Raw genomic sequence first — 12,684 nt, 5'->3', positions numbered from 1 at the left:
GTCGTCGCCGGGGCCATTAAACATCATCACACACAGAAAAGTACATCTACTCAGTACTTTTACAGCCTCGCTGGATTTATAATCACACTCTTGGAAACTAATCAAAGCCACTGGAAGGCAAGCCTGCAACCTTTAGCCAAAAAAGCATAACGGCTAATGCTAATGCTGCAGCAGGGTTGCCACTTGCCAGGTTTTCACAAGAAAACCCGCCCAATTGCTACTCAAAACTAGCCCAATCGCGTTTCGAGGGGGTCCACAGTTAAAAATCATGTTCGGGGGGGTAAAATACAAGTTTTTTGGCGGGGTTGTCACAAGAAACCCCGCCCAATTGCTACTCAAAACTAGCCCAATCGCGTTTCGAGGGGGTCCACAGTTAAAAATCATGTTCGGGGGGGTAAAATACAAGTTTTTTGGCGGGGTTGCCCTGCTAAAATTCGGATTTCAAGGGATAAATATCACGTGGCTCTGTGTCCACCAGAGAGCTAAATTCTCATCAGTAATTTGATTATTACTAGTACTGCTATTACATTTGAATTAGAGAGCTCTCCAGTTTATTTCTTACTATTAAGAATTCAAATTACAGCACTTTACATTTATATTCTTAGTAGTAAAAACTCATATTCATTAGATGAAAAACAGTTTTGCCATTACATCCATTTCCATTTCCAAATCCTGCCTGGCCCGTGGTGCTACATTTCAAAAACACTTAAAATAAAAAAAAAATCAATAAAAATACAGTATACATCTCTCTATATTAGCAGAATTTTTTGAATGCTTGCGTGTGCTTTTAGATTCCCATATCTACTCCAGTCTCAATTGATGTAAAAGACTGTTCGTTTCCTCAGGAATCTAATTTCGACTTAAGTACCCTAAATCAGCATCATCATCTTCTTCCTCTAAAACGTTCATCTGAATGGACTTTTGAGAGTTTTGGGACTGTGAATCAGAAATCCAGGTGGATGTAGCACAAGTCTGTAACAGGTGCTGACGACATGATTCCTGCACATTTTCCGTAGTGCAGGTTTTATCAGGTTCAGCTTTATCAGAAACTCCTCCTAACATCACAGAAAACAGGTTTACATCTGCACTGCTCTCTCTGTCTTCATTCTCCACGTGTGTGGGAAAAACAGAACTTAAATTCTGAAGTGCGCTTGCTCCTTTAGGGAGCCTAGGAGAGGCTGTTGGTTCAGTATGGATATGGCTGCCTTCAAACACAATCAGACTACCACTCTGAGCATCTGTGAAAGACGTAAGGCTTGTATCTGGAGTTTGATTCATAAACAAAACAGAGCTGGAGGACATTGGAAAAACAGAGAGTGGGGAACCTCGAGTGTCCAGATAGCGTGCCGCTAGTCTCTCATATTTCAAAACCTCCTCTGCCTCTTCTTCCATGTCATTTTCCTCCCTGTTTGTCTTTATCTTTTCGATGGAGTTTCTCTCCTCACAGAGATTGTTAATGTATTCACCAGCAGTGACAAGAAGAACTTTATTCCCACTCTTAAATGAACTCTGGAAAAAAAACACGCATTAGTAATTATTAGTGATTATGTCAAAAATGACAGAAATTGAGGTGATAGTAAAAAAAAATAATAATAAAATAAAAATAAAAATAAAATAAATAAATGAAATCGCGATTTTGAATAAAAATATTACCAAACGTTAAAATTAGACACTTTGACAATATGCCAATGATAACAATAAAGAGAAAACGAGTCCAACCCCATGTCGGCACACGTGATTAACCGCTCACGTGTGACGCGCTCATATCACACAGAATGCGCTTTTGTGTTAACAAAGATGCGACGCAGCCAGGCAGTCGAACAGGAAAAACATGCAAGAAGATGGGAGTTGAACTTCTTTTAACTTGAGCGCCGCGTTTTTATAAAGCCGTTTCATGCATGAGACGCTGCAAGAGACGCGAGCGCAACAGTCAAACGCGTTCATGTTTACATAGAAAAAACAATGGAAAAGCAGCGCAAGCGAATAAAAAACCTGTTTAGAACTACTACTGTATGTCTGATATTTCATGTGTGCACCATGGTGACAGGCTGAAAGCTGCTGTTTGTTCATTGTTTTTACAGAACATTTATAGTTATAGTTAATAGTCTACTGGTGTTATACCTTCAGTCATTTAGAATTTGAATTACCTTGACTTTTGAGATTTTTTTAAAGCATTTTCCTTGTATTATTTCTGAACATATAATATGTATAAGACAAGTTTGTACAAGATGTAGTTGTAGTTAATGCATTTTTTCTGCAAAAATATTTAACAAGTGATTTGTTTATCATGTTGACAACTTCATGTGTGGTGCACTTGGAAAATAATTTTAATTAACTACAGGGATAATAAAGAAGACGTTACTTGAATCATGTTGTTACATTTTCAAGTTGACTAGTTAAAAATCGTAAAAAAAAAAATCGAGAATCGGTCAAACGTTCTGAAAAAAATCGAGATTTTAATATTTTGCCAAATCACCCAGCCCTAATATATATATATATTATTCTTAAAAGGATTTGGATGTATGCTTTATGCAATGTCATGCAATAAAGTACTTTGAGAAAACTTGCTGGTTGAACCAGTTGTAAGTCAATTATTTTAAAGAAATTACAATGCACAGTATTAAAAAAAATAAATAAAAATTAAAAATTAAATGAAGAGTTCACCCAAAAATTTTAAACTTTACTTGCTTTCAGGCTACCCAAGATGAGTTTGTTTCTTCATCCAAACAGATCTGAGAAATGTAGCATTGCATCACTGTCTCAGCAATGGATGCTCTGCAGCGAATGGGTGCCGTCAGAATGAGGGTCCAAATAGCTGATAAAAACATCGCAATAATCCACACCACTCCAGTCCATCAATTAACATCTAATTAAGTGAAAAGCTGTGTGTTTGTAATAAACAAATCCATCATTACAATGTTTTTAACTCAAACCATTGCTTCCGGCTGAAATTCTCCGGTGGTTTCGTCTGAACTGGTAGAGAAATATGCACAGATTAAGAAATGTCTAAAATAGCTCAAAACAATGTTGGTGGATTTTGATGTGACAGGACAAAATGAAGGAAGCCTTATATAAAGGAATAGCACTGGAGTTATGATGGATTATAGAAGTTAAAATGATGGAATTGTTTCTTACAAACAGCTTTTCACTTCACAAGATGATAATTAATGGGCTGGAGTCATGTTTAATAACTGTGATTATTGTGATGTATTTATAAGCGGTTTGAACTCTCATTCTGACGGCACCCATTCACTGCAGAGCAGGGGTGTCCAATCCTGTTTCTGGAGGGCCAACGTCCTGCAGAGTTTAGCTCCAACCAGCTCCACCACAGTTGCCTGGAAGTTCTAGTGAGTCTGAGGACCTTGATTAGCTGATTCAGGTGACACTTCTGGACAGTGGCCCTCCAGGAGCAGGTTTCAACACCCCTGATGAGCAAGTGGTAGAAATTTCTCCAGGTATGTTCTCATCTAACATTTTGAATGGCCTGAGGGTGAGTACATTTTCAGAACTTTTAGGTGATCTATTCCTTTAGAACCTTTCTGAAAACAGTCATTTTTGTGAAGCTAAAGCTCATTTTAATATACCTCTGTTTAGGTACTTTAGTCACAAACTGAGTCTCTTGCATCTCTTCTTGAAATGAAAAATGTCTGCCATGACCTTCTGAGTTATAAAAGACTAGACTTACCAGAACTGAAGGAAGATCTCTTTTTAGACAGAAACAGTGAGAAACAAATCTTGGTGTGCACATCACTAACAGCACCATCAGCAGACACAGGATAACAGAGATAATGGCATCTAAAACAAATATACAACACTGGATTTTAGCATACTTTGGGGCAAATTCACAAAACGTTTACATGTTCAGTATTTCAGCTGTGTCTAGTTTAACCAATTTTCTAGCTAAGGGCGCTTTCACACTAGATGCCATTGCTTGGTCCAAACTAGAGTTCAGTTCAATGCAATGCTTGGCTTTTTAAAGCTGCTTTACAGCAGAATTGAATTTTGTTTGCATCCTTGAAACATTATTTTGCTGTTTAACATTGTAAAGCTGTTTTACACAATCTCAATTGCTATATAAATAAAGGTGACTTGACTTGATGATTTGCGATATGATACTATATGAATTAAAGTGCCTTCACATTAGCACTTTTGGTGCGCACCTCGATCTGGTTAGCAGTCTCTTGCAATACGTCAAATACAAGAACAATCAGAGCTACTGAAATTGAAACTGTTGTCAAGGACATGATTAGTTGATGCATTATACTTAGACTCCAACAATATTACGTTGATACTATAGATTAAAAAAATGTAGTGGCTATTGCATTTTTAGAAAAATACGGTACCTGAAACATTTGCTCTTTCGGGAGTGGAGGCACATACTGCTGGTCTATTGGGTGGGCTGTGATCAATGATACTGACATTCACACAGTACCTTCGGCCAGGGGCCAGGTCCTTTAGGGTCACACTCTTTAACCCTTCAGTATCCACATGAAACTATAAGTGAACACAAAGAGCAGCAAATACAACATTTGCAGTTGTTGAAAAGTTTACTTTCATTACACTACTGTAAAGGGCAGCGATTAACCGGATGGGTACCTAGGGAGATGTGGCCATTGACTAATGCCACAGCCGCAATCATTTCTTGTACAATTTTATTTTCAAATGACCTGGCATCATGATTGTTTTATGGTCTGAAAGTATGTCTTCTTTCAGACCATATTCCATAGTGAAAAACAAATGATTAAGGTTGTGATGATTAAAGGTTAAATTTACAATATTAAATTCACAATTCTGTACGTGTTGTCACAGTACCAAAATTTCATTATAGTATTAGTAGTCATGCATGTACATACAGTATTTAAGAAAAATATGTTATGTTTACATACTAAATATATTTATATATAATATACATGTAAATATTTTCAAAATATATACTCTATGTAGGGCTGATAACAGACCTCATAATACAAATGTTTCAGCCGTTGCTTTGGTAACGCAAGTGTTTAAATACAGTATGGGATACAGCGACCGTGTAATGAGGGAAGATCAGATATTTCTGTTTATTTTGCTCAAATACTGTAGCACAATTGGCCAGCTGCAGAGAGAAACTAGTAGCCAAGTGACCAATCCTGAGAGGCAACTTCACTGCATTCTAGCAGCACGGTTTCAACAGCAGTTAGAACCGTTTGTAATCGTTCTGTGCTGAAACAAGTTCAAGAATAACTGGAACTGTTCCTTACCATTCTTTTCTGGAACAGATCCTTATCATTCTCTTATTATCTGTTCAATTTACCCAAATTAAACCATGACCAGTTTGTTCTCTCACCTCTGCTCTATCTTCACTGCTGACCATCAATCTATAGTAAAACTTGAATGAATTGTAGACCCTGTAGAGATTCTCAGCAGGTGCTCTGAGACTTATACAGAGCGACTGATTACATGTAGTTACTGTCAGCAGCGGAGGCTCAAAGGTCGCTGTAAGAGAAAAAAAGAAAAAGACATGAGACAAAAGACATAAAAGAAAAAAAAACATGCTGAAAGAGACATTCTACACAAGTACCACATGTGATTATATACATACAGTGGTGTGAAAAAGTTTTTTTTATTTTTTTATTATTATTTTTTTTGCATTTGTCACACTTGAATGATTCAGATCATCAAACAAATTTTTATATTACACAAAGATAACGCGAGTAAATACAAAATGCAGTTTTGAAATAATGATTTCATTTATTAAGGGAAAAAAGCTGTCCAAACCTGCCTGGCCCTATGTGAAAAAGTAATTGCCCCCTAAATCTAATAACTGGTTTTGCCTCCCTTTGCAGCAACAACTGCAATCAAGCATTTGCGATAACTGGCAATGAGTCTTTCACATCACTGTGGAGGAATTTTGGCCCACTCTTCTTTGCAGAATTGTTTTAATTCAGCAACATTGGAGGGTTTTCGAGTATGAATGGACTGTTTAAGGTCATGCCACAGCATCTCAATCGGATTCAAGTCCGGACTTTGACTTGGCTGCAAAACCTTAACTTTGTTTTTCTGGAGACTTTCAGAGCTGGACTTGCTGGTGTTTTTGGGATCATTGTCCTGCTGCATAACCCAAGTGCGGTTGAGCTTGAGGTCACAAACTGACGGCTGGACATTCTCCTTCAGGATTTTCTGATAGAGTGCAGAATTCATGCTTCCATCCACCACCATGTTTGACTGTTGGGATGATGTTCTTTTTATGAAATGCTGTGTTGGTTAGTGAAATTTAACTCAGCTTTCTAAAATAATGTGGTTAATCACAGTTCTTTAGTGATTTAACAGGAGGGGGCAGTTAATTTTTCACGTAGGGCCAAGTAAGTTTGGACAGCTTTTTTCCCTTAATAAATGAAATCATCATTTAAAAACTGCATTTTGTATTTGCTTGCATTATCTTTGTGTAATATTAAAATGTGTTTGATGATCTGAATCTTTTAAGTGTGACAAATACGCAAAAAATAAAAATAAAAAACAAGAAGGGAGCAAAAACCTTTTCACGGCACTATATATAATGTGATATTGTCTATCAAATTACTTTGACATCGCTAGCTTTATAATCTAAACCACTAGAGCAGTGCATTAGCATTTCGCTAGCCTGTTAAATTGTCATTTGTGCTTGACCATCTCTTTTCTCTCTCTCTCTCGCACTCCATCTTTTACAAGTTGGAATCAATCACGGTGAGTCATAGTCAAGTCAAGTCACCTTTATCTATATAGTGCTTTTAACAATACAGACTGTGTCAAAGCAGCTTTACAGTATTAATAGGACAGTAGTGTATCAATGATGCAAAAGGACAATAGTAAACTCTCAATTTTCAAATTATCATTGAATTCAGTGATGTCATCATCCAGCTCAGTTCAGTTTAAATAATATTATTTGCAATCAAGTTGACAATATCGCTGGATATTAAGTGTCCCCAACTAAGCAAGCCGGAGGTTTATAGCTGCTACTTCTTTTGTTGTCACTTGCACTGCTTGCCACATGTTTAGTGTAGCCTTCTCTGTCAGCGGTGAGGGATTCACATGTGATAAATGCAGGGGGACAGTCAGGCTAACAGAGAAGATTTCAGAACTAGAGACACACATCCAAACTTTGCAAGTCTTAGCAAGTCCCGCACAACTGAACCGTTCCAGTTGCAGAGCCCCACGACTGGGCGACTGTGAGGCAGTATAGTGCTCTAGTTATTGGCGATTCTATTGTACAGAACGTGAAAATAGAGACACCAGCCACCATAGTCCAATGTTTACCGGGAGCCAGAGCGCCTGACATCTTGGCCAATTTAAAAGTGCTGGCTAATTCTAAATGTAAATTCAGTAAGATTGCAGAGGTGCCCGCAGAATAACATAGGTTTCATAGACAATTGGACGAGTTTTTTGAAACCATGAGAACCAGACAAGTCTTCTGCACAGACCCTATGGCCAGCTTCGATTCCCCCCACCAACAGCTGGCTGATATATCCTGATTTTCAAAGGAGAAGAAACTGGATGAACTGTTCTGAAAGATATCAGTCCATAATCTTGTGTTACAGCCTGGAATTAAACCAAATCACGTTGGTTTGTCTGGCCAAAGGAGAACCCCCCCCCACCCCCCCACCCCACTTGACTACACAGACACTGTTGGATGAGAACTGAACTATGCTGAGCAGGGGTGCATTTCACAAAAGCACCTATAGTCGCAAGTTCCGTCGTTACCAATAGAGTTCAATGGAACTTGCGACAATAGTAAGCTAACAATGCTTTTGGGAAACGCACCCCAGTTATCGAGTCAAACTGAATCAACAATGAACTGATTTCAACCAAATAATGACTATTGTTTACTATTGTCTATCAAAGCTATTGGCTTTGAAACAAACTGTATTGTATAAAGAGCTACATACAGTATGTGACCCTGGACCACAAAACCAGTCATAAGGGTCAATTTCTCGAAATTGAGATTTATACATCATCAGAAAGCTGAATAAATAAGCTTTCCATTGATTTATGGTTTGTTAGGACAATATTTGGCTGAGATACAACTATTTGAAAATCTGGAATCTGAGGGTGCAAAAAAATCTAAATATTGAGAAAATCATCTTTAAAGTTGTCCAAATGAAGTTCTTAGCAATGCATATTACTAATCAAAAATTAAGTTTTGATATATTTACGGTAGGAAATTTACAAAGTATCTTCATGGAACATGATCTTTACTTAATATCCTAATGATTTTTGACATAAAAGAAACATCGATAATTTTGACCCATACAATGTTTTTTTGGCTATTGCTAAAAATATACCCAAGCGACTTGAGACTGGTTTTGTGCTCCAGGGTCACATATATAAAGGTGCCTTGACTAGACTTGATGTATAAGACCTGTATAATTAACCCCCCAAACAAGTATTACAGAAGCTTTACATTAATCCAAGATCGTAACCATGGGGCATGTTTTGTGGTTCATGTAGGCCTATAAATAAAAATAGTCCAAATAATAATCACAGGAAACTGTCTCTCTCTTACTGTTATAAATGGGTTTGAATGGGTTGCAGAAGGAAGATGGTGAGGTAAGGTTGCCCAGAGCAGCAGACACACTGACGTAATAGGTGTCCTCCAGATCAGAAAAGGCTTTTGTGAGATTACACTGCAGAGGGAAGGTCACCTTTTCACACTCCTTCACCACCACCTCGCCCCGACTGTCAACACAGAACAGAATCAGAATCAGAATTAGCATCCATTCAAATTGAACTGAACTTGTATTTCCAACGTGCTCTAATGAGTTTTTATATGTATTTTTACATAAAGTGTGGAACTACCACACATTTACTTACGTCTGCATAGACACTGAAACGTACAATAGTGACATCTAAACATAATATTTACATATCGATAGCATCTAAAATGTAAATTAATTTCATATGAGCAACTTTACAGAATAGGCTACATGAATACTGAAATTGTTTCATTATCATTTTGATTATATTGCATTCAGTTGTCGTATAAATGGCATTGTTTTCTATTTAATTTTTTAAAACGTAGTTTACTTAATATGAAATGATAACATTTCATTCTATTCTGTGTGACTTCTGTGTGCTTCCAACTCCTTGCGAAGGATTAAGTTACTATACTTCAAAACCTTAAAATGAATAGCGTTTCTGTAATCGTTTAACCATTACTTATAATGTAGTTTTTATTTTGTTTGCTGTGGGACACACAAGGCATGCTGTAACTGACAATAGAACCATAAAATACACAACATAAAAATCACAAAAGTAATCAGTTTTGTGAGCTATAATCCAAATCTTTAGAATCCAAACGATTGCGAGGAACAGACCCAAAATCCGTGCTCGTTACAAATTCATTAACTGCCAAATCAAGAAGCTTTATGAAAGGTTTTACAGCAACGATATCAAAACGCTCACTGGCTCTCGCCTGCTTCGTCACATACTGTGATGTGCGTTTAAATCAAGTGTGCCTCACACGTCCTGAAAAGTGAAGCCAAAACAATTTTGCTGCAGTATAGGTCATAAACTCCGCCCTCTCTATGTAAGTGATGGACCTGAGCTAAAGTAAACAATCAAATTAGACTTCAAATCAATTTCAGTCACTTTAGGTAATTCACACTGATGTATGCTCAAGTATATTTCAAGTGATTAAGAACTTAAATGTTGCTGTTACTCACACAAAACTAATATATCCTACCAGAAAGTACTGTGACCACAACACATTGTCGCTTGGACTACTTTCGGTGTAGCTCTTCTGACATTGTTGCAATACATAAATAATTGTAATTTCATATGTCTGTCATGTTTAACTTTATACTGTACATATTTCTGAAAAATGCTTTTGGTTAGGTTTAAAGGTAGAAATAGGAATAGCCTCTCAACATATCTTTATAATGCTGTATTGTTTCTAAAATCCTGCATATTTCCCTCTATTCCGTTATATAGTCACCTTTATTTATATAGCGCTTTTAACAATACAGATTGTGTCAAAGCAACTTTACAGTATCAAATAGGAAAAAATAGTGTCAATGCAAAAGTGGAATGGAACATATAAAAAATTATATATATTATACATTCCAATTAGTAACCAAATTACTTATTTCTGCGTTCTATTTTGCCATGTGTGAAAACAGTACATCACATACTTGAGTGCATGCACGCTGACTGTATAGTGGACACCATCAGGTGAGCCTGGCCCCATTTTCCAGGACAACAAATGGACAAAATATTGTGAAGACAGGACCAGATGTACAGGGGCAGGCAAGTCCATGCACAGTCCTAAAGAGGGAAAAATCAAAACATTTAGATAAACTTATGAAATACAGTAACATTTTTTATTCATTTTTTAGAGCAGTCTAATACCATCCAAATGTTTTTCACCTTTATTGCAACACAGAGCTCTATAAACCAATGCATGTCAAAGGCCACTGTAATGGGAGAGGATGTGATTACACTGTGATTAGGGAGGTAGTTCATCACACTTGATGGTTTTTGTGTGTTCACGTTTCCCAGTGATAATAAAGTGTTATAATAACATTGGATAAAAAGACGGTTAGGTCCAGGTCAGTTAATTAATCTATGCCTTGGGAAATGAAGCTGAACACATATTTAAATAATGAGGAGAGTGAGTGACAAGAAGAGATTTGATGTTGTGTTAAGAAAATACAAGGAGTATTTCTTGTGATTCACGAGTGAGCCGGTTTCTACAACGGAGAGTACAACGTCCTGGTGAAAAGGAAAAGGCTGGAACACCGTGACTTTGGTAAACAGGATCGAAAAGTCATGGGTATACTTCCTAAAGAACTGTCACGCAGACTGCAACAAGTTTCATTTTAATTATATTCTGGTGGCATACAGTGCCGAAATTATGAAAATTGTGTGTCTAAATATATATGGACCTAACTATATATTTGGACACTGACACAATTTCCATAATTTTTGGCACTGTATGCCACCAGAACAGAATTAAAAATAAAAGATGAAATTGAAGTGCAGACGTTAAGCTTTAATTCAAGGGGTTGAACAAAAATATAACATAATTTGCTTTTATACACTACCGTTCAAAAGTTTGGGATCAGTACGATTTTTAATGTTTTTTACAGAAGTTTCTTGTTCACACTTGATGGTTTTTGTGTGTTCACGTTTCCCAGTGATAATAAAGTGTTATAATAACATTGGATAAAAAGACGGTTAGGTCCAGGTCAGTTAATTAATCTATGCCTTGGGAAATGAAGCTGAACACATATTTAAATAATGAGGAGAGTGAGTGACAAGAAGAGATTTGATGTTGTGTTAAGAAAATACAAGGAGTATTTCTTGTGATTCACGAGTGAGCCGGTTTCTACAACGGAGAGTACAACGTCCTGGTGAAAAGGAAAAGGCTGGAACACCGTGACTTTGGTAAACAGGATCGAAAAGTCATGGGTATACTTCCTAAAGAACTGTCACGCAGACTGCAACAAGTTTCATTTTAATTATATTCTGGTGGCATACAGTGCCGAAATTATGAAAATTGTGTGTCTAAATATATATGGACCTAACTATATATTTGGACACTGACACAATTTCCATAATTTTTGGCACTGTATGCCACCAGAACAGAATTAAAAATAAAAGATGAAATTGAAGTGCAGACGTTAAGCTTTAATTCAAGGGGTTGAACAAAAATATAACATAATTTGCTTTTATACACTACCGTTCAAAAGTTTGGGATCAGTACGATTTTTAATGTTTTTTACAGAAGTTTCTTGTGCTCATCAAGGCTGTATTTATTTGATTAAAAATACAGAAAAAAAACTGTAATTTTGTGAAATATTACTGCAATTTGAAATAACAGTTTCTATTTTAATATACTTAAAAATATAATTTATTCCTGTAAAGCAAAGCTGAATTCTCATCGGCCATTACTCCAGTCTTCAGTGTCACATGATCTTCAGAAATCATTCTAATATGCTGATTTATTATCAGTGCTGGAAACTGTTGTGCTGCTTCATGTTTTTTGGAACTTGTGTGATGCTTTTTTCAGGATTCTTTTATGAATGTAAAATTAAAAAACAGCATTTATTCAAAATGGAAATCTTGTGTTACAATATACACTACCGTTCAAAAGTTTTGGGTCAGTAAATTTTTTTCTTTATTTATTTTTTTAATGTAATGAATACTTTTATTGAGCAAGGATGTGTTAAATGTATAAAAAAAATGATAGTAAAGACTTATATTGTTAGAAAAGACTTTAATTTTAAACATATGCTTTTCATTTTAACTTTTTATTCAAAAAATAATCCAGAAAAAAGTATCACAGTTGCAAAAAATAAAAATACGAAGCAGCACAACAGTTTCCAGCACTGATAATAAATCAGCATATTAGAATGATTTCTGAGGATCATGTGACACTTTAGACTGGAGTAATGATGCTGAAAATTCAGAATTTGATCACAGGAATAAATTACAGTTTAAAGTATAATAAAACAGAAAGCCAGTATTAGAAATTGAAATAATATCTCACAATATTACAGTGTTTCTGTATTTTTAATCAAATAGATACAGCCTTGATGAGCACAAGAGACTCCATTAAAAAACATTAAAAATCTTACTGATCCCACACTTTTGAACGGTAGTGTGTGTGTGTGTGTGTATATATATATATATATATATATTGATTTATTTATTTATTTACACAAATTC

The 12,684-nt window shown here is 36.1% G+C and overlaps 1 protein-coding gene across 2 annotated transcripts in view; it reads right to left on the bottom strand.

Moving 5' to 3' along the window:
• Positions 1–332: 332 nt before the first annotated feature.
• Positions 333–12,684, bottom strand: part of crfb2 (cytokine receptor family member b2) — a 14,041-nt gene continuing 1,689 nt past the window's right edge. For both annotated transcript variants that reach the window (XM_016439911.1, XM_016439912.1), the window contains exons 2-7: positions 10,146–10,278; positions 8,519–8,691; positions 5,327–5,475; positions 4,344–4,494; positions 3,686–3,795; positions 333–1,509 (exon numbers count right to left, since the gene is read on the bottom strand). In XM_016439911.1, the coding sequence (XP_016295397.1) occupies positions 850–1,509; positions 3,686–3,795; positions 4,344–4,494; positions 5,327–5,475; positions 8,519–8,691; positions 10,146–10,278 (1,376 nt within the window). In that variant the 3' untranslated portion in view covers positions 333–849. The remainder of the gene's footprint in view (positions 1,510–3,685; positions 3,796–4,343; positions 4,495–5,326; positions 5,476–8,518; positions 8,692–10,145; positions 10,279–12,684) is intronic.

This window comes from Sinocyclocheilus anshuiensis, unplaced genomic scaffold (genome assembly GCF_001515605.1).
Source record: "Sinocyclocheilus anshuiensis isolate Anshui unplaced genomic scaffold, SAMN03320099.WGS_v1.1 scaffold323, whole genome shotgun sequence".
Classification (NCBI taxonomy): domain Eukaryota; kingdom Metazoa; phylum Chordata; class Actinopteri; order Cypriniformes; family Cyprinidae; genus Sinocyclocheilus; species Sinocyclocheilus anshuiensis.
The sequence above is the reverse complement of the archived record's forward strand: the minus strand, read 5'-3'. Positions and strand labels throughout refer to the sequence as shown.